This window comes from Dromiciops gliroides, chromosome 1 (assembly GCF_019393635.1).
Source record: "Dromiciops gliroides isolate mDroGli1 chromosome 1, mDroGli1.pri, whole genome shotgun sequence".
Classification (NCBI taxonomy): Eukaryota; Metazoa; Chordata; class Mammalia; order Microbiotheria; family Microbiotheriidae; genus Dromiciops; species Dromiciops gliroides.
In genome coordinates this window covers 482,971,112-482,993,139 of record NC_057861.1, presented here as the reverse complement: position 1 = coordinate 482,993,139, position 22,028 = coordinate 482,971,112, and the positions used below count along the sequence as shown (strand labels likewise).

The 22,028-nt window shown below is 39.0% G+C and overlaps 1 protein-coding gene across 1 annotated transcript; it reads left to right on the top strand.

Annotated features, from left to right (window-relative positions):
• Window positions 1-4,989: 4,989 nt before the first annotated feature.
• Window positions 4,990-20,275, top strand: LOC122755691 (dnaJ homolog subfamily A member 1). The gene is made up of 9 exons (XM_044004436.1): window positions 4,990-5,229; window positions 6,929-7,070; window positions 7,390-7,567; window positions 12,062-12,166; window positions 13,236-13,463; window positions 15,805-15,919; window positions 17,827-17,942; window positions 18,425-18,525; window positions 19,375-20,275. Exons 2-9 carry the CDS (start codon window positions 6,939-6,941, stop codon window positions 19,591-19,593), a joined length of 1,194 nt encoding a protein of 397 aa, XP_043860371.1. The 5' UTR covers window positions 4,990-5,229; window positions 6,929-6,938; the 3' UTR covers window positions 19,594-20,275.
• The last annotated feature ends 1,753 nt before the right edge of the window (window positions 20,276-22,028 follow it).

The following is a 22,028-nucleotide window of genomic DNA, read 5'->3' as shown; positions in this document are numbered from 1 at the left end:
TAGTGTAATTTAATGATTGAGAGTTTGGAAACGTTTTTTTTGCCCTTAAAGAGACCAGAGACTTTTTTTTTCTTTTGGTGGAGCTGTTAGGGGAAGGGAAAACCCTGAGTATGGGAGAGAAAAAAAAACCATATAAATCAGTATTCCCTAGACCTAGTCAGTCATTCAGTCAACTAGTAAGAGAAATCATTGGGACTATTATGATCACACCTGGTAACATCATTATACATGTAGGGGCAGCTAGGTGGTTCAGTGGATAAAGCACTGGCCCTGGATTCAGGAGGACCTGAGTTCAAATCTGGCCTCAGACACTTGACACTTACTAGCTGTGGGACCTTGGGCAAGTCACTTAACCCTCATTGCCCCATGAAAAACAAAAAGACTAATTACATGTATATGAGCCTTACATGTATCTTGCAGCAGCTAGCCCATCCCCCTCCCCACACAAGATCTACCCATCTCCTCCAGAGCTTTCTCTGGACACCTGGCCCAGCCAATGCACTCCAGGACAAGACCTCACCAAACACTTGTCAACTTCCTGGCCTCCAGGACCTTTTCCAGCACTATGCTGCCCCAAGCCAAGATCCCTCCAACTTCCAATGCCACAAGGGCTTCATTATGTTGCCAATATACAAACCCTGCTCTTTATCCCCAACTGCCTGCTTGCTTTCTCTCACACACCACAACACAAGTCACAATGTCTTACTTCAGACTTGCCACCTCTTTGTACTATGCCCTCTAAAATGCCTTTAGTAGTCTTCCTTTCACCTTAAAATTCTGACTTCCTTATTTCCATCTCACTGAGACCTGGTTTCTGCTTGGTGACTCTGCTTCCCTCTCAAATCTTTCCAATATCACCGGCATTTCATACCTCTGACTCACTGGTTTTAGTAGCAGTTCATATGGTCCTTATTTCTCACTGGCAGTTCTACGCTCTACTTCTATCGCTGTCACTCAGCAGGGTTTTCTCCTTTGAGGTTCATGATTTCCAAATTTGTCCCCAATCCAGATCCTGATGGCTATTATCTAATGCACTCCAGGGCATTATTCTTTTTCCTTAATAAAGTCAGTTCCTGGTTCACAGTCTTTCCACCCCAAACTCTTGCATTCTTACTAAGGCACTATAATATACATATATTTTTTTTTGCAGGGCAATGGGGGTTAAGTGACTTGCCCAGGGTCACACAGCTAGTAAGTGTCAAGTGTCTGAGGCTGGATTTGAACTCAGGTACTCCTGAATCCAGGGCCGGTGCTTTATCCACTGCGCCACCTAGCCGCCCCCTATAATATACATATTGATGCTCCTTCAAATACCATAACTTCCATTTCCTCAATTTACTCAGTTCATATGACTTATTCCTTTCACTCCTCCTAAAATACGCACAGAAATAATGATCATACCCTTGATCTCGCCATTACCCACAAGTATTCCACTTCAAAGTTCTTTAACTCCAAAATTCCTGTTGTGAGAACTGAGAAAGCATAAGGTGACCTTTCTGAGATTTTGAAGGTCAGATTGTTGTCTGGAAGTTGCCTCTATTCATAGACCGCCTTTAAGTCATGTCAATCAATGGACTTGAATTCGACCAGCCAATTAGCTGGGAGCTGTGTGTGGGGACTGTCCTTCTTCCTGTTGGACAGGGGGCTTCCAGTAGAACTGAGGGGAATTCAGGCTCTTGGATAGCTAGGTGAAGGCAGCTTTCTCTCTCTCTTTGCTAACCCCTAATATACTTTTTTTTTTTTTTTGGTGAGGCAATTGGGGTTAAGTGACTTTCCCAGGGTCACACAGCTACTAAGTGTTAAGTGTCTGAGGCGGATTTGAACTCAGGTACTCCTGACTCCAGGGCCTGTGCTCTATCCACTGCGCCACCTAGCTGCCCCACCCCTAATATACTTTAATAAATACTTAATTAAAAGCCTAAACTGTTGCTGAATTTATAAGTAAACCTTAGCTAGTTCTTCCCCCCACACTGGGGAGCAGGTAAGGCAACCACACATTAGATTTTAGTCATCACACTATCTTATCATAATCCATTATATTCTATCTTTCCTTATGTATTGCCATATTGTTCCATCCCTAACTTTTTCCTCTCCTCATTATCTAAACCCCTTAGTGAACGATTCAATTCTATACTCTTGAATCTCTTGCCCCTTGTCCTATGGCTGACAGCACCTTGCCAAAATCCAACCTTGGGTCACCCCTATGTTCTTCCTCCTTCCCTCTTATTCATGTACTGCTGACTAGAGCTGTAGGAAATAATAAAACGATATTAGTTCCAATACAAATTTGTTATATAATCTCAACTAGACCTCCTCCCTAATCAACTCTCCATTCCACTCTCCACAGCTGCTATACCAAACCCTCATATGTCCTGGAGACTTCCTCCATCCCCACTCTCTCTGCTGAGGATCTCAACTCATACATCGCTGAAAAAATGTCTTCAACCCTCATCTCGATTCATCTTGCCCCATTATCTCCTCCTTCAATAAGTCTCTGATGATGAGGTAGCCCTTCAGCTTGCCAAGAATACTACCTCTGTGTGCAAGGCTTTTTCAAGGACTGTGGCTGAGGAAGGGAAGAGAGACATAGAATGATAGCTTGAGGGGTGGGTGAGAGTCTAGTGAGAGTAGTACAACTTCATCATCATTCCCTAATAGAGTTGGGTGCCATACCCTCTAAAATTTGTCAAATCGCTGTCACCCTAAGAAGGAATGGGTTCTGTTGTCCAGTAGTTTCTCGGATTCGGCTTCCAGAAAGACTTAACTGATAAGATAGCATTTGGATATAGTTGTGGTTGACTCTCTCTGACTTCCTTACTCCATGCCCAGCTCAGAGTCCCCACTCTCAAAGTTCCATTTACCCCCAGGAAAATGGTTCTGGTCCCCCACAATCGGCAAATCTCTTTTTCCCAGGAACAGTTCAAATTTTTCTTGGAAAATCCTTGGGAGAGAAGGGGTGATATTGTTACAAAGTGCCTTTCTTTCAAACCATATGAAAGTGAATGTGTAATTTGTCTGGAATGGCAAGAAGGGAGTCTTTATTCAGCCATCAGTGAAAAAGAGGGCAGCTCCTCAGCATAGTTTCCAAAAGGTGCATAGATTTAGTGTTCTCCCCCCTTGTCCTACAATGGGCTCTCAGGGAGGAAGATGACATAGTGAGCTGGGGCACTTAAGAGGGTGTTCGTGCAAAAATGATCTCAGTAGCAACACTAGCATCAAGACAATTAGCACTGGAGACTTAGCTATCTTACTGTAAATGACCCTGACCTGTGATGAGGATCAGTGGCTGTGGTAGAGATACTGTCTATGCTGTGGCCTAGATGTTCCTGGTACTCTTCCTGTGCATGATCAATGGATACCCACTGTAAAATGTGAAGATTTACATTCCCAATTCATTAAGATTTGGGACTTGGTCCTTGCTTACATAGGGCTGTTTGGTCTTTTTTTTCTTTCTTTCTTTTTTAGTTTTTATTTACCTGTACTAAGGCCCTGTTCTGCTAACTTTCCTACACCAGGCTTCTCACATCCTTGAGACTGGTTTGTCTAGTGCCTTAACACTGTTTAGGTGGTGGAACATCAAGACCTTTAGGACCTTGCCACTTCTAAGAGGTGGCCTGGTAGGAGCATGTAGGTAAGGTTAATTTTTCCTTAAAAGCAACCTTCAAATTAATTGGCTGAGAGGACTTGCTCAATTTCCTAAGTCCCCTTAGCTAAATCATTGACCTAGTTTCCTCATGGCCTAAGTACAGAAGCCACAAGGAGGCAGGAGTAGCTCTCAGGCTTGACCAGCATGGTCAACACATCAGCAGGGAAGCTGTGCTAAGCTATGTCTTTTAAATTTATATTTTTTTTCTTCCAAATATCCAAAAGGCTTTATGGTGTAAGAAATAATGAGATAGCTTCAGAATCCTTAAGATCTGTATTCAAATTTTACCTCTGATACCAGCCTGTGATCATTTAACCTCTCAGTGCCCTCAGGGAACCCTCCAAGATTTAAAATTAAAGGTGGGCTGCCAAACTGTCCAGGTGGAGAGAATTTTTCTTTCCTCTTTTATTTTTAAACATATTTTTATTTATTCCCTTAAATATTTCCCAATTACATTAAAAACATTTTTAAACATCCATTTGAAAAAATTTTGAGTTCCAAATTTCCCCCTTCTTCCCACATCCCCTAAGAAGGCAAGTAAGATGATATCGATTATACACGTGAAGTCACTCAAAACATAGTGGCGAGCATTTCTACTTTGGCAGTTTCCAAACTGATAAGACTCAAAATTTGGAACTCCATCCCTACTAATCCCCAAATTCTCAGGTGCTTTGCCCCAACTAAGTGCTTCTAGTCTACTAAAATTTGCCTACTGTCTCACTTTTTCAAATTTATATATATATATATATATATTTTAACATACTTATATCTCCTTAGCAGAAATGTTCGGATCTCCCTTAAAAATCAGTTTCCCTGACTTAAAAAAATGGGAATAAGAATCCTTACTAGGACCTAGGGATACAGAGGCTTTGGCATTATAATAACAGAAGAAATGGGGAAAACTTGTGGAAGGCTCTGGAAGCCATTTTTCCAGCCCGACCGTCTCGAGCTGGAAAGCTGCCCAGGGCGCAGAGGACCCATCCCTACCCTGGGTCCCTCTCTCCCGTCCAGGGACTCCACCGCCACTCATCAGTCCAACCAGTCCCCAGCCAGGCTCCCCAAGCTCTGAGAGGTGGGGGAAGGGACGGGGTCGAGAACTTTCTGTCTCCCGGGGCCCTAGGCAGCATGACTGGGCGGAGGCTTCTCCTCTCCCCCGCCTCCCCAGCGCCTGCGGCCGCACAACCGCCAGCATCCGCCTCCATCTTCTCCTCTGTTAGAATATTCCGGAGCCCTTCCCCGTGCCCCGCCTGGTTACCCGGGTAACCGCCGACAGAGAGGGGGAGAAGCGGAGAGGAGGAGGGGCGGGGGGCGGGACTTCCTGAGGGTGACGCGCCCCCGCTGGGCTACAAAACTCGCCGGATGCGACGCCGCGAGCGGAACTTTCCAGAAAACTCGGCGAGAAGCGGAGGGCAGCAGCTGCCGCTGCCCGAGCTCCGCGCACAAGACCTCGCGCCCCCTCCCCCAATCTTCTCTCTCTTCCACTCGATCCCCTAACATCCCAACCGGCTCCTGGGCGGTCCCCTCTCACCCCACCCCGGACGTGGGCATTTCGACACCCGGCGTACCGCGAGCGGCGCTCCCTGGTAAGTCCATCCCTTTTCCTTAGCCCCACAGCCCGGCTCCCCATCCCACTCCCACCCTCCACCTCGTCAGAGGTGAGCCGGAGCGCCTACGAGACCCCGGGAGGCGGTTGGCACCCCTCCCGAGGGTGCGGAGGCCGGTGCCCTACATTTCCGAGGGGTGTTGCCCCCCGCTCTGCAGCCGGGGCGCTAGACAATGGGCTGGGCGTCCTCCCTCGCTTCTTCCCCGCCTCTCCCGACCCTCCTCCTCTCCTCCATTTTTCCGCGATGTCGTTCGTTCCCCCCCCCCTTCCTTTTTCTTTCCCCTCCCCCCCCACCGGCCTCCTCCGTTCGTGCGGGGTGGGGGGGGCACCCATTTGCGGGGGTACGGGGGCGCTGCGTGCGCGTTCGCCTTCTCTGCGTGCGCGTCCCCGCTCCCCCGCAGCCTCCGTTGTGATGGTGGGAGGGGGTGAACCCCGCATCTCCAAGCGCCCCACGCCTCCGCTCCCCAGAACACCCCGTGCAGGTGGTGACCTCAAGTCCGGGCAGCAGGCATGGATTAAGCTCCTACTGTGTGTCAGGCACAGTGACGAGCGCTGAGGATACCGAGGATGGCGGAAAAAACCGCAAAGCCCCGCTCCCCCCGGGAGTTCCCATTCAAACGGGGGAGAAACGCACACACAGCTGCGTGGGAGCGCAATGGGTCGGGAGATAGACCCGGGGAGGGAGGGCTCCTGGGCAGGGCTTCTCGGGAAGAGCCGAAGGCATGAGCCTTGTGCGTCCGCCTCCCTCGGGCCCTGCCAGGGGAGGAGATGGAAAGACACTCCCGAGGGCTTCGGCGTTGTGGCGGCTGTTTGGGGAAAAACAACCCAAAACCTCGTGGTTTGAGAGGGAGGGCGGTCAGGTGATACTGGATAAATTGCAAAAGATTAAACTGCGGCCACCACGGAAACCATTGGTCTTTAAATATCCATTTTCATCGAGAGTCCTGTCAAAAGCGCCTGTCGTGTGCCCGGTTCTGTGTGTTAAGTGCGGGAGATAGGAGACCGAAGTCCAATGGGGGAGACCACATACAGTTGTGTATAAACAAGATACAGGCAGGATAAATTTGAGATAAACAGAGACAGCACTATTGTTGAAGGGGATCCGGAGAAGCTTCTTTTAAAAGATTATTTTTAGCTGGGTCTGAAGGAAGGTGGGAGTGAGGAGGAAGAGAATTGGGTGGGGGAGAGACACTGTAAAGTGTAGTGATAGTGTCTTGTTTGAAGATCAGAGAAGAGGCCAGTTTCACAGGATACCTGAAGGGAGGACTACAAAAGGTATGAGAAGACAAATCTATGCAATATCTTAGTAGATATTGTGTAATACATGGTTGCGTGGCAAACATTCAGTTGTTCAAAGTCTCTAGTTTATTGTTCATTTTTTTTACTTTATAACCACTTATTTCCTCAGGGTGTGGGAAGGGGAAAAAAATGAGACTGTTTTGGTAAGTGTGTGAAATAATAGGGAACGAAGATTGGAATTATTAAGAGTTAAAAGCCTTGGTTTGCCTCTGCTAGAATAATCGTTATTTTCCATTATGTAGGTTTATGAAATGTGGCCCAATTCTTAGTTCAAAGATTGGGTGTTGGCTTGGTTATAATTTTGAAATGTATGTGATTTAGGTGGTCTCAATTGTTTTTAAGATGAAACCTTAAATTTAAAGTTGTATGTTTAATTGCAGGCTATAAAAAATGGTGAAGGAAACGACTTATTATGATGTTTTGGGGGTAAAACCCAATGCCTCCCAGGAAGAACTAAAAAAGGCATATAGAAAACTAGCCTTGAAATATCACCCAGACAAGAATCCAAATGAAGGAGAAAAGGCAAGTATTTTAAAAATCTTAAAAATTCTTACTCTATACCAAAACTAGAGCAAAAGAAAAAAAAACTTTAATACAAGTACTTTTGAATAATGGATTAACAAATGTCCTGTTTTTTGTTGCAGTTCCCTGTCTGAACTTTTTTTTCTTTTTAAGTTTTGTTGGCTTTTATTTATGTGGCTGTAATCCTCGTGTTTGTATACTTAGAATTACTTTATTTAACATATATCTATACTAAATGTGAAATGAATAGAACTTAGATTCACCATTTCGATTAAATCTTAAAATAACTTATTTTACAGTGTAGCCTTTTTTTTAATAGTTCAAACAGATTTCTCAAGCTTATGAAGTACTTTCTGATGCAAAGAAAAGAGACTTATATGACAAAGGTGGAGAACAAGCCATCAAAGAGGGTGGTTCTGGTGGTGGCTTTGGTTCTCCAATGGATATCTTCGATATGTTTTTTGGAGGAGGTGGAAGAATGCAAAGGGAACGGAGAGGTAAGAAGGTTTTGCCAATCTAGAACAAGGATAATACTAGTTGGCACTAACTGGGAGAGCTGATTAAGCTTCAGAAGTTTATTCAAATATAGCAGTGTGATTGCAATGTTACATTGATTTTGTTGTACTTGAAGTTCATAAAAACATGAACACCTTCACATGATTGATTAGGTATCCCTCACACCTATCCTGTGCATAAAACAAACCTTTGATTAATCCTCATCCAAATCTTATTGTATTTGGAGGTGAATTATCCCTTTTTGTTATCTGCAATTTGAAAAGGGTCTTTAAGTCATTGACATTTTGAATAGAGCAAGGCAAAAAACACAGTGGTGTTTATTCAACTAGATAATTCCTTCCACTTTAACATTGATCCATTAATCACTATTCTGGATCTAGTCATTGAGGTTTTGGTAAGCTTTTGCTGCTACCTCCCTATTTCCCCCTCTTCATTGAGTATTTTTTTTTTAAAGAAAAAAAAAAGACAGCCCATAACATACCACCAAAACACAAATTCCTATAGCATTGTCCATATGCTCCCTCAAAAAATGTGTTGTATTTTCATAACTTATGGTAGGAGGTGTGGGTATTGTTTCATCCTTGGCCCCCTGGACTTGGGAGTTTATTGTTTGTTTTATTGATTGGCTTTCTAAAAGTCTTTTAAAGTTGTTTTTCACTATATGGAGTGATGCCATTGTGTAAATTCTCGCTTTACTCTGCATCAGTTCATAATGGTCTTTTTAGTTTCTTCCCAAACTGTCCATTGCATTATTTCTTTTTTTTTTTTTAATTTTTTTTTTTTTTAGAGAGGCAATTGGGGTTAAGTGACTTGCCCAGAGTCACACAGCTAGTAAGTGTTAAGTGTCTGAGGCTGGATTTGAACTCAGGTACTCCCGACTCCAAGGCCAGTGCTCTATCCACTGCGCCACCTAGCTGCCCCCATTGCATTATTTCTTATAGCATAGTAATAGCCCATTATATTCATATATCATTTAGCCCTAATCATTGAGTGTAGATTCTACCCAGTTATTTACCATGTAGCTGTCATATCACAATTCGTACACAATGAAATCTCAAAACAGCTCTGTCAAATGCCTTGCTGAAGTTCAGAAATAATGATAAATAAGGATAATGCCATAGACATCACCTTGATGTTACGGTCTTGGTATTATGGATATTAACCTTTTGAAAACGGGGAGTTGTCATCTGGCTCTTGGTGATGACATTCCATTTATAAATGCTTAGAAACTATTTCTTTACTCCAATTTTAAACAAGTTATTAAATCACTCTGACCTAATATTGGAAGAATTAAATGTCCTCTTTGAAAATGGTATCTCCCACTTTTTATTTTTCAAAGATAGAAGACTTGAATATTCCTGTCTCTGTTTTTAGTATGTTGATGGGTATTTTCCAAGCCTAATGACTTGAAGAACTGGTTGATCTTGGTGTGTTATTGTATCCTCACTTACTTAGGTATCAGTTCTCTCTTAAGCACTTTGAATTTGCTCTTCACACTGGAAATATAACTCCTTTAGTAGATAAGAAAAGGGAAAGCTTAGAATTTAGAGTTGAAAGGAACCTAGATTCATTTAATCCATTTGCCTCATTTTTATATTTGGGAAATGGGCTTGTAGAGAACAAGGTATTATAATATGTAAAGTTAGATTTGTAGTCAGGAAGACCTAGGTTCAAATTCCATGTCATACTTAATAATTGGGCAAACCACCTAATCTAAGCCATTGACTCTTTTTTTTTTGTTTTGTTTTGTTTTTTTTTTTAGGCAATGGGGGTTAAGTGACTTGCCCAGGGTCACACAGCTAGTAAGTGTCAAGTGTCTGAGGCTAGATTTGAACTCAGGTACTCCTGAATCCAGGGCCGGTGCTTTAACCACTGCGCCATCTAGCTGCCCCAGCCACTGACTCTTAAGGTGGTCTGATAATTTCCTCAAAAGATTTAAAAAATTTTTCTGTTTAGTCACTTCTTACTGGTTTAAGAGCAGTTGACCTCTTTCCTTTACCTCTTGAATAAAGTTATCATCATGGAAAGTGAAGATTTTATTTATGATCTGAGAGTTCCAATGGGTTTCCAGACAGTTTTAGTTGTTTGTTTAAATAATGGAAAACCTGGGGGGCAGCTAGGTTGGTCCAGTGGATAAAGCACCAGCCCTGGATTCAGGAGTACCTGAGTTCAAATCCAGCTTCAGACACTTGACACTTACTAGCTGTGTGACCTTGGGCAAGTCACTTAACCCCCATTGCCCCACCAAAAAAAAAAAATGGAAAACCTGTTTTGAGTCAGGTATGGTCTTGGGCTAATTAAAACTCTGGGCCTCAGTTTCCTTGGTAAAGTAAGGGGGTTGTCCTAGGTGTCCTTTATATCCTTAGGTTCCATGTTCTGTGATGCACTGCTCCTTTTATCTCTTCTAGTCCTATATCAAATCTCCCTGTTGCTTATAATATTCGTCAAATGACCCTCAGAGCTCTGATTCACATCAATAATTGATCCTTGAGGCAAACTTTACACAATTCTTGTTTCTTTAAGGTCATTGTAAATTGTTGGATTGTGTACTATTTTTTTCCCATTTTATTATTTTCCAGTTAAATTTAGAGATAATTTTCAAAATTTTATGATATTTCTAGTGTTAAATTTTTCTCCATGTGTCCTATATTTATTTTAAAAAATCTCTATATTCTAATTTAGTATTAAGGGTGATATTCAGATACTGACAGGATGAAATATAACAGTGATTATAAGTGTAAGACTCTAAAGAAGCAAGGGATTGGGGATACTTGATTTGACGGCATTTTTTAAGGGGGGGAAGAGCTACAGATTTTTGGACACAGTTTAATAAACATGGTATACTAAATTAACTTTGGGTTATGTTAATTAGAAACAGTATCTTGTTCACTGGAAAGATAGTCCTGATCTTGATTCTGGTCAGATCACACCTAGAATGTTCTTCAGTTTAGGACACCATGTTTTCTTTTTTCTTTTTTCTTTTTTTTTTTGCGGGGCAATGGGGGTTAAGTGACTTGCCCAGGGTCACACAGCTAGTAAGTGTCAAGTGTCTGAGGCTGGATTTGAACTCAGGTACTCCTGAATCCAAGGCCGATGCTTTATCCACTGCGCCACCTAGCTGCCCCAGGACACCATGTTTTAATAGCATCCAAATAAAAATAAACTAACACTCAGCATGATCTGTGTAGTAAAACAATGTAACATGAAAATTAATCCCCCACACCCCCAAGAACCAAGGGAAAGAATAGACTTAGTCTGTAAAATATTTGGGAAATCACTCCAGCATATAAATATAATTACATTTGTGTTCTTCAGAGTGCAAAAAGATAAGTTATAAGGAGGCCGATTTAAGTTCAGCAGTCAGTGGTTAGGGCATTCTTCTTCTGTTTAAGATGATTATTAGCAATTATTTTAGAAGTTGCCAAATAGTGGTTTTCTGAAAGTGTCTTTTTTTCATGTGAATTGCTTTTCCTATAATTACTTAAAATAATGAAATGGTATTGTAAATGCTATAAAATAAGTACAAATATACAATGTAGGTTGCCATAAGCAGTGGTCTCCAACGTAAAGCAACTTTTCCCTAACTTGTCCATGGAATACCTTGAGATTTTAAAATAAGTGACATTATTATGTAGGTTTGCAAAGTGTTTTGCATAAATTCTTATCCTCACAATCCTGTAAGAGTTATTTTATTACTGTTTTTTTGTTGGGTTTTGGTGAGGCAATTGGGGTTAAGTGACTTGCCCTGGGTCACACAGCTAGTAAGTGTTAAGTGTCTGAGGTTGGATTTGAACTCAGGTCCTCCGGAATCCACTTCACCATCTAGCTGCCCCCTATTACTGTTTTACAGAAGAAGCTGCCTTAAAGTTAAATTACTTTCTCAGGACTGAAAAAGCAGTAAATATCTGGGGCAGAATTCAAACTTGGGTCTTCCTAATCATAAGAAGTTTGGTAATTGTACCACCTCAAAAATTCATAGTCCTCAGTTCCATGTGTGTAAAATGCAAGAAACAAAAGATTATCTGTAATAAAGTTCAGGATGGGATTAAAATTGAATGTGCTAGTAAAAAAGGAATTTTACTATTAAATGTGTTCCTAACTTTGGCTTGAATTTTCAAATATGTAATCCCACATGTCTCCCCTTTGAATTGTGGCAGATCTTAAAAGCTAGAAATGAGAAGGAATTCCAGGAAGTAAGAAGTTGAAAGTAATGTGCTGCTTCCTCTCTGAACCCTCTCAAAACAGTGGTTTGGAACTTTGGCTTTCTTACAACTTCAGTTCTTCCTACACAGATTCTCAGTTGAAGAAAATAGAACTTGTAGGAAGATGGTGCCCAGTATTAATAATATGCACAGGACATACAGTGGAGCCAATTTTTTTAGACTGATTATTTGAAGTTACATAGCATAAATTGGAATTTAAAACTAGAATGTATCGATGATATTTAAATAAAACTATTCACTGCTTGGTTACAGGTAAAAATGTTGTTCATCAGTTGTCGGTGACCTTGGAAGATTTGTATAATGGTGCAACAAGAAAATTAGCTTTGCAAAAGAATGTAATTTGTGATAAATGTGAAGGTATGTTTTTAAAATCTTTCCTGTATTGGCTTACAGCATAACTATAAATTCCTGTTTAAAAAAATCACTTTGAGATCCTTAATTATTAATGTGTTATAAGATTTTTAGGTTGGGGTGCTATAGCAAGATATTTGCCATCTTACAGCAGATAGTGCATCTAGTCAACAAATTTTTAGAGGAGCAAGCTGCAAATTGAAGTATGTGTTCTAAGGTTTTCCCGAGAGAGTATATTGATTGTTCTGGGGAGGACAATATGGGATAGGGAAAGGACTTGTTAAGGGCTAGATCAGGTTGTTTTACCTTCCTTACATCTAGGAAGGACTGCTATAAAAGGAATCTTTAGCTTTCTATTAATTCTAAAGTGAGGTATAGCTAGCTTGTATGTGGATGGCACCATGGTGAGAGAAAAGTAGGGTAAAGGGAAAGGGAAGGAAGTAGAAAGTGATAGAAGGCTAGGTTTGCCATTCTAAAACTTTGTACAGTGAAACTATTTGTAGATAGGTAAGAATTCAGGGTAGAAAAGGAGCACTCACTGGCACCTGCTCTGGGGAAGTACTCTTAGTCCATGCCCTGATGAGGCCAATTACCCTGCTTAGATAAGTAGGGTGATAGAACTACAATCCTGGTATGGCGAAGCTTTGCCATCTGTCTTGTTTCATCATCTACCCCAACCTCCCCCAACACATGCACCTACCACACACATTGACATTGCTTTTCTTTCTTATCAACTGTCCTAAGTTCTACCAACCTTTACATTATGTAGCTGAACTATATTTTATGTTTCCTTCACCAGTTAGAATGTCAATTTCTTGAGAGGAGGAACTGTTTTATCCCGTGTTTATTAGGGTACTTAGCACAAAGTAAGTGCTTAATAAATGCTTTTTCACTCATTCATAGGTAAGCCTGTACCTTATATACATCTTCAGCTCTCTAGATATTCCTGTTTGTGATAGCTCACTGTAAGAAGCAGATAATGTTTTGAGGTGTGTTGGTATGTACCTTTTATACTCAACTCTATATTATAAACCTATTTCAGTTATTGAATTTTAATTTCTTTTCTGTGGTTCAGGACGGGGTGGTAAGAAAGGAGCTGTAGAATGCTGTCCCAATTGCAGAGGTACTGGAATGCAAATAAGAATTCATCAGATAGGACCTGGAATGGTTCAGCAAATTCAATCAGTTTGCATGGAATGCCAAGGGCATGGGGAACGAATCAGCCCTAAAGATAGATGTAAAAGCTGTAATGGAAGAAAAATTGTGCGAGAGAAGAAGATTCTGGAGGTTCATATTGACAAGGGTAAGAGTTTTACCTACCGCAGAGAATTTGATTGCCATACATTTTTGCTTATCCTGATGAAGATTGACGCCAGGGTTCTGTTAGACCTATATAAGAAGCCTATGTTTAGTCACCCTTATGATTATGACCATACTATATAGATAACTCATTTACAAAGGATATGTCTGGTCTTTTCTAATGTTGGGTGTTGGTTTTTTTTTTTGGTGAGGCAATTGGGGTTAAGTGACTTGCCCAGGGTCCTTATGATTATGACCATACTATATAGATAACTCATTTACAAAGGATATGTCTAGTCTTTTCTAATGTTGTGTGTTTTTTGGTTTTTTTTTTTTTGGTGAGGCAATTGGGGTTAAGTGACTTGCCCAGGGTCACACAGCTAGTGTTAAGTGTCTGAGGTCGGATTTAAACTCTGGTCCTCTTGAATCCAGGGCTGGTGCTCTATCCACTGCGCCACTTAGCTGCCCTGTCTAGTCTTTTAAAAGTGAAATGAACTACTTTAGTAAATACCTCATTAGTAATTGTATTCTTTTTTTTTAATTAATAAAGTATTTTCTTTTTTTTTCCATTACATGTAAAGATAGTTCTCAACTTTTGTTTATACAAGCTTTACAATTTCAGATTTTTCTCCCTCCCTCCCCCCTCCCTTAGACAGCAGGTAATCTGATATAGGTTATATGTACACATAATAACATTAAACATATTTCTGCATTAGTCATGTTATAAGAGGAAAAAATCAGAGCAATGATGAAAAACCTCAAAATAGAAAAAAACAACAGCATCAAAAACAAAAGAAATAGTATGGTTCATTCAGCATCTATACTCCGCAGTTCTTTTTTTTTTTTTCTTGGATTTGGAGATCCTCTTCCATCACAAGTTCCCTAGAACTCTTCTGTGCCATTGCATTGGTGAGAAGAATATAGACAATCACAGTAGATCAACACTCAAGGTTGATGATACTGTGTACAATGTTCTTCTGGTTCTGCTCATCTCACTCATCATCAGCTCATGCAAGACCCTCCAGGTTTTTCTGAACTCCTGCTCATCATTTCTTACAGCACTATAGTATTCCATTGTATTCATATACCACAACTTGTCCAGCCATTCCCCAATTGATGGGCACCCCCTCAACTTCCAATTCCTTGCCACCACGTAAAGAGCAGCTATAAATATTTTTGTACATGTGGGTCCCTTTCCCTTTTCCATGTAGTAATCGTATTCTTAAAGTACAGGGGCTAGTTAGAGTTGTTTATAGGATGCTTATCAGTAGATTTAAATTTCTTTGGTTACTTGAAAAAGAAAGATCTGGAAGTCTAAAGTACATGAATGGAATACATTTTAGCCTTTAATTATACAATCAAAAATGTGGACACATAGAGGGACATCTATTTACCTAGCTTTTTCTGTACCCATAATGGGCTAGTAAAATCAAATAGATAAGTTTTTTCAGACATTTCAAGCTGGTATAGCACAGTACAAATTCACATAGCTAAACAAGATTGAAAATATAATTGGGAAATATAAAATGAATAAAAATAGAATAGAGCATAATGTTCATTTGTGGTTTCTAAGTGAATACTCGGCTCGAAGGAATCCGTTTCAATTTAAATTTGCCACCATTAGTGTCATGGATAGGGAACTGATCAGAAAATCTTGAGTTTGTGCTGCATGATAGAAGACTGGCCTTGGAGTCCCGAGGACCTGAGTTTAAATCAGACCTCAGATGCTTAATAGCTCTGTGACTCTGGGCAAGTCACTTAACCCTGATTGCCTCCAAAAAGAGAAACAAAAATCAAAATCTGAATTCAAAACTTACTTTACATATTGGCTGTTGGAAATTGTTAAATGTCTTTGACTCTAACAGACTTAATTTGAAATGCTCCAGAGAATTAGTTTAGGATACTCATTTTAGACAGCTGTCCAGGTAGTTTCTAATGATACCTTAGCAGTTCACTTAGTGTTCACTGCTGCTTTGTGGACATATCAGACATTTATAGGCAACAATGCATTTTGACTAGACTCAAAAACTATTAATGATTAGTTTTTTTATATTTGATTTTACAAAAGTCTAGTGAATATTTTCACTAGATTATAATGGCACTATATAAGGCAGAAACTGTCTTACTTAGTCTGTATCACATCTTTTGCAGTCTAATTAGACCAGTATTATGGAAATGAAGTCAACAAGTAGAGAGACTTGGTTCCTTTCCTTGGGAAAATTAAAATATAGTTGTGTTGGGTATAAGTTGATAACTTGGGACTTTCCCCCTCCACCTCCCCCTCAAATTTTTTGTGTGTTCTAGAATTGTTTCAAGACCAACACAAAGTGAGTTATTTATTTTAGGCATGAAAGATGGTCAGAAGATAACATTCCATGGTGAAGGTGACCAGGAGCCAGGACTTGAGCCAGGAGATATTATCATTGTTTTGGATCAGAAGGACAATGCTATATTTACACGGTAAAAAAAATAATTATATATACATACATACATATAAAATCATTTGACCATTTAACTTCTATATTTATATATAGATAGCCCACTTATTCCTAAATAGGAGAGAATAAGCTAAATTAGTTGGGCCTTTTTTCCCCTTACGGTTATTAACCATTTATAATTGTTTAGAAGAAAAAAATTGGGAAGGTCATGTGCTCTTGATGACTGGACTAATCTTGGAAAAGTTAAATAGTGCTAAGTTTAGTTAGGGCACCTCTAGCCATGGATAAGTTAGAATTTCGGCTACCCTTTTAATCTTAAATCTTATATTTAGCATATTATATTTTATATATTATATTTAATCTGCTTATATTTAAGCAGATCCAGCCTCTGCTTAAATACTTCAAAGATGGGAGATTTCATCATCTGATGATCTAACTGATTAGTTTTTGAACAGCTTAGCTATTTGTAACAAATCAAAATCAGCCTTGTAATTAACTTTTGATATCCTTTGGTACTAATTGTAGTCTTTGAAAGCCTACTTTAGTAGGAGAACCTTCTAACTAAATGCAACACTGTTACACTTTTATCTTTGGCCCAGATTGGTTTCTTAAATTTACAGGGTGTCCCAAAAGTCTTATGTGATGTTTAAAATCTATATTGTGTGATAGCCTTAAATTAGAAGCTTCAGCACCAGTAAAGACTTTTTAATGCCCAAAGAGGCATTAAACATTTATTAAAGCATACAGATATTCACAAGGAGTTCAGAAAGTTAAGAAAAAAGAAGTCCTACCTAGCCTAGAGTTCCAGCCTGGTTGGGTTCTTCCTCAAGTCCTCCTCCACGAGCCTGCTTTAATCAGGAACCCCCTAGCAAGCTGATTGTGGAAGCTTTTTATAGGTCTGGAACATAGGCGGTCCTTACACACTGCTTCAAGCTGATTGGTTGGCCTCATCCAAATCCATTGGTTTTGAAGGTGTTCTCAAGTTGACTTCACAGTCTGGCTTCTGAGAACAATACCTTCTTAAGGGATAGCCAGGTGTGATTACAATCCAGTTAATTTGAAGTAGGCTAATCAGCAGTCAATCACTCTCACTTGATTCAATCAGTCTAGATCAATCTCCAGGTGGGTCTCTGAGTATCTGCTAAATCCCATTATTTCATCACACTTAGTAGCTTAAAACTACTGAGACTTTTGAAATGCCCTGTACCTACCTACCATACACTTAAATTCCATGGGATTTTCTTTTTTAATGTCTTTCTCAATATTTTGCATCAGTAAAATCAGTGTGACTAATCTATAATAATAAGGTCAATCAGGGAAAAGAGATAGTGGTGATGTGTGGAGTAGGGAGTGTGATATTTTCCACTTTAAACTAATTCATTAAGACTGATTTCTTATTTTAAAAGATTAAAAACTTGGAATAATATTTCGGATCTATACTAATAACTTCCATCTTATGACTTGTTAAAATCAGTCTTTAGTTCTCATCGAGTCTGAGAACAGATTAGCGAGCTTTTGAACATTTCATTATGGAAATATTTGTTATTGGGGATTAGAAATGGGGGAGAAGCTGTCCATATGGCATAAAGGGGAGGTGCTATTATTAGCACACATAATTTACTTTAGGGGAATGCTCTCCCACACCTGTCTTTTTAAGTTATTTTTTAAAGCAACATTTACATGTTTACCTCTTGAGTATGGAGTATTACCAGAGAACTTCCCTCTATTGTGTTATTCTAATGAATTCTTTAAATTAGAATAGGATAATTCAGTTAGACTTTTTGCTTCTTAACATTATGATTATAAATAATTTATCTTACAGATAAGTTTAAAATTTTGTTTATTCAAACATTCAAATTGTTGATTTAAATAGCATTATTAAGTATGTGAGATATATCTATATATCTGTATTTTTATTTTAAAAAATAGACGAGGTGAGGATCTCTTCACGTGTATGGATATCCAGTTGGTTGAAGCATTGTGTGGCTTTCAGAAACCAATAACAACTCTTGATAACAGAACTATAGTTATTACTTCTCATCCTGGTAAGTAATCAACAACCATTTACCACATCTAATGACTTTATGGGAACATTTAAAAATAGTTGGGTTGGGGGTGGGTGGGAGAATTTGGGCTTTGTTTCTGAAAAAAGGAACAAATGTAGTACCTTATAGAAGAAGTTACAGAAGATAATTCATGTTCTCTGGCAGCTTCCTAAAAGAAAAGCTCCTATTTATCAAGGATCCTTCCTACCTTCTCTTTATTTATTTAACTAATTTGTTTGTTTGCTTGTTTATTCATTCATTTATTTATTTATTTATTTTGCTCGGGGCACTGAGGGTTAAGTGACTTGCCCAGGGTCACACAGCTAGTAAGTGTCAAGTGTCTGAGGCCAGATTTGAACTCAGGTCCTCCTGAATCCAGGGCTGGTGCTGTATCCACTGGGCCACCTTAGTTGTCCCCCTACCTTCTCTTTACCTCCTTCTTTCTCTCAACAATGGTTTTGACCATATATTGTCACTTTTAGGTCAGATTGTTAAACATGGAGATATAAAATGTGTGCTGAATGAAGGCATGCCAATTTATCGCCGACCTTATGAGAAAGGAATTCTAATAATTGAATTTAAGGTAAGTTGCAAAGGGAATGTCTTAAGTACTTAATACTGAAAGAACCTTATTTAAGCAAGACAACTGACTTTGGAGGGAGAAAATATAATTATATACTTCACCTTTATCCAAAAACTGTTTTCCAATTAAAAAAAAGTTTTCCAATAAAAGTTAATAGGATCCTAGGCCTTAGAATTTGAAGGAAATCATATAGTCCAACATCTTCATAGAAATAAGTCCAGAGGGATTTTTAGAGTGAACTGCACCGTCTCTTCCCCCCCCATACCCCAAAATCCAAATGTGGATAACAAGTAGTAATAATTATAATCAGAACTCTGTTTCTAATGCCAGATTAGTACTTTTTTTCATTACAAATTTTCATATAGAGCTTTGTCAAAAGTGACGTATTATATCAAGTTGAAATTGGTCTCCTGAAAGGAAGTTATTTAAAAATAGGTTTAGAAATGAGCAAAATTGTCTTTCTTGTCAACAATTTAAGCCCTTAGAAAAGATCTTTTGATCCTCTTTGAGGATCATATGAAGTAGGAAGTGTTTGGGCTATATAGAAAGATGGATCACACTTTATGAACTAAAAGCTCAGGGAGAAATATTAGTGATACCAAAAATAAAATACTGCTTAATTTTGGAAGGATCTTCCATTTTTCAGATGATAGAACAGGCCCAAGGAATTAGTAACTTGCTTGCTCTCCTATATTACCATATTTGTATTCAATATTTCATTTTGTTTCTTAAGATACTTGTTTAGAGGCCTAGAAGAATGTAGTACTTCTATATTCTTAAGGAAAACTTAGGTGCTGTCACCTGTGATTTTTAGAAACATGAGAATAATGAAAAAATACTCATTTGCAGGTAAACTTCCCAGAGAATGGCTTTCTTTCATCAGACAAGCTATCTTTGTTGGAAAAGTTACTGCCTGAAAGAAAGGAAGTAGAGGAGACTGAAGATATGGATCAGGTAGAACTGGTGGACTTTGACCCATCTCAAGAAAGAAGACGCCATTACAATGGAGAAGCTTATGAGGATGATGAGCATCATCCCAGAGGTGGGGTTCAGTGTCAGACCTCTTAATGGAGGCCAGTGAATACTCTCCATTGTAATGCTGGCTTTTGTATGCAATAGTGAATGAGTGAAGGACTACAATCATCTTAACACACTCACTACTAGCTATTGTTTTTGTTGTAATATTCAACTATAGTTGTGTTTTAAAAAGTTAATAAAATCAGTAATATAAAATGCTGACTTTGCAATTTATGGTGTTCAGTGTGCAAGATAGTTTAACATCCTTAATTATTTCCTTATGGTAAAGAAGCCCCCAAACTTTTTATTTCATGACATGTACCTTTTGTTTCAATATGTATATGCAGTGGCTTAGACTGAGGTTTGATTCTTGATTGATTAAATGTACACAAGCATTTATAATTGTTAAGCTCTGAAATTAAAATTTTGTACTGAATTCACCATCAGAAAACTTTAATATGTTGCTGTTTTGGTCTGTATGGTTGTTTGTCAAATTTGGGATTTGTTGTGATGCTTCTGTTTTTGCTGTATTGCCTAGGTGTTGTCTGTATTTAACAAATAATTTTGATTTCATGTGGTATGCCAAGGGTGAATTTAAACCCCATTATTTAAAAAGGCATATTTTATTTACAGTTTATGATCACCCTCAAAGAATTGGGGTTTAGGGTTTTAGAATGAATTCCTTTGTTTTGCCATTATGCTGTTATTTAAAAAACAATGCTAATCAAAACCAGTCCTACCTCTGGCTCTCTCCATTCACTGTAATAGGAACCCCAATATTACTACTGTTTGGGGATTGCTCAGATTGGGAACTGAACTGGGGAAGAAAAGGGTAACTCATGAATGTTAATTGGGAAAGGGGTTCTTATATACAGTGAATGCAGGGTGTGACAACCACCTAATTTTAAGTTAATTTTGCTCTACTTAGACTAACTAGTTTGTTTTACCAGATTACAAGCAAGAAAGGGTCCTTTATGTACAGTGAATGCAGGGTGACAGCCAGTAATTTAAGTTTCGTTATACTTAGGCTAACTAGCTTAATGTTTGTTTTAACTAGTTTAATGTGTGACCAGATCACAAGCAATAGTCATAAATGTTTCAAGGTTTATATCTCCATTATCAAGAGTCATATAAGCAATCTGTAAATAGAAGCTAAGTTACCTAAGCATCTTTAAAATATATTGTAATTGCAATTTATGTAATTGCATTTTTGAGGAGAAAGTGTGAAGGAGAAATCTACCTTGGTAAATAAAATGTTGATTTAGGATGGCATAGAGAAACTTGATACTCAGCCTATACAAGCAAAAGACCCCAAAGCACACAATATCTAATTCAACTAACTGCTTATTAAGAACAAAGTAAAACTACAATAAATGTAACAAATGTAACTCCACAAATAAGAGAAATGTCTTGGTGGATTGTAGATTGAAAGGGAAAGAAGTCTTCTACTTCTTGTACAACCAGACTTTCCCAAAATTTTCCTGACCCATCACATCCTGATTCCTGTGGCATAATCCCCAAATATATATCATGTGGCATTGTAATTTAGCATTTTTTTTTTAAGAAGGGATAACACAGTGACATGTTGAGACTTGGTTTATCAGTTACGAAATCTATACGTGGGAGAGGTGTAGGAAGCTACAGATAGAAGGGATAGACTGGCTTCATTCTTTTGAGTTTTTAACAGTTTGCCAACTTTTTGCACCTGGGTTCATGATAAATCCCTTTGTAACAACTTAAGCAAAGCCAATGGGAGATATCTACCATGTGTATAGAAACATTTACATCTGTTCTTTGGAATCAAAACTGAGCCAAGTATTAGTTTCCAACGAATGATTTATATCTTTAGTCAACGAAGCATCTCGTATAAAGAAAAAAGACTTTGTAACCATTATCTGTCTTAATGGACTTCTGTTAACTTCAACAGGGTTGAAGCTTAACTAAATGCATTAATCATTGTGTATAGTTCTGTGGTTATAAAAGGGAGTTTATATACCAACCTAAAATGGGTATCCCTTCAAGTTGTTTAGTGGGGCAACGTAAGAAATGGGTGAAGGAAACGGGAAGATTAAATGAAAGGAAGCTGATAATGAAAATTGCCTTTCTTCTTTCTCATGTCATTTCTGGAGAGATTGTTTCCCTTACACTGTTCCCTGATATCTCTTCCCCCACTCCTTGATGAATCTTTTTTTTTTTTTGGTTAAAATTAAGAACAAGCATTTAAGTTGTGCCTTAAATGATGACTGGTTAAAAAAGTGAACTCTGGGGGCAGCTAGATGGCACAGTGGATAGAGCACCAGCCCTAGATTCAGGAGGACCTAAGTTCAAATCTGTCCTCAGACACAACACTTACTAGCTGTGTGACCCTGGGCAAGTCACTTAACCCCAACTGCCTCACCAAAAAAAAAGTGAACTCTGGTGATTAATTGAAATAAGGACTAAATTTGGTCACTACTCTTAGTCATGCAGGAGTGGTAAACTTTTGG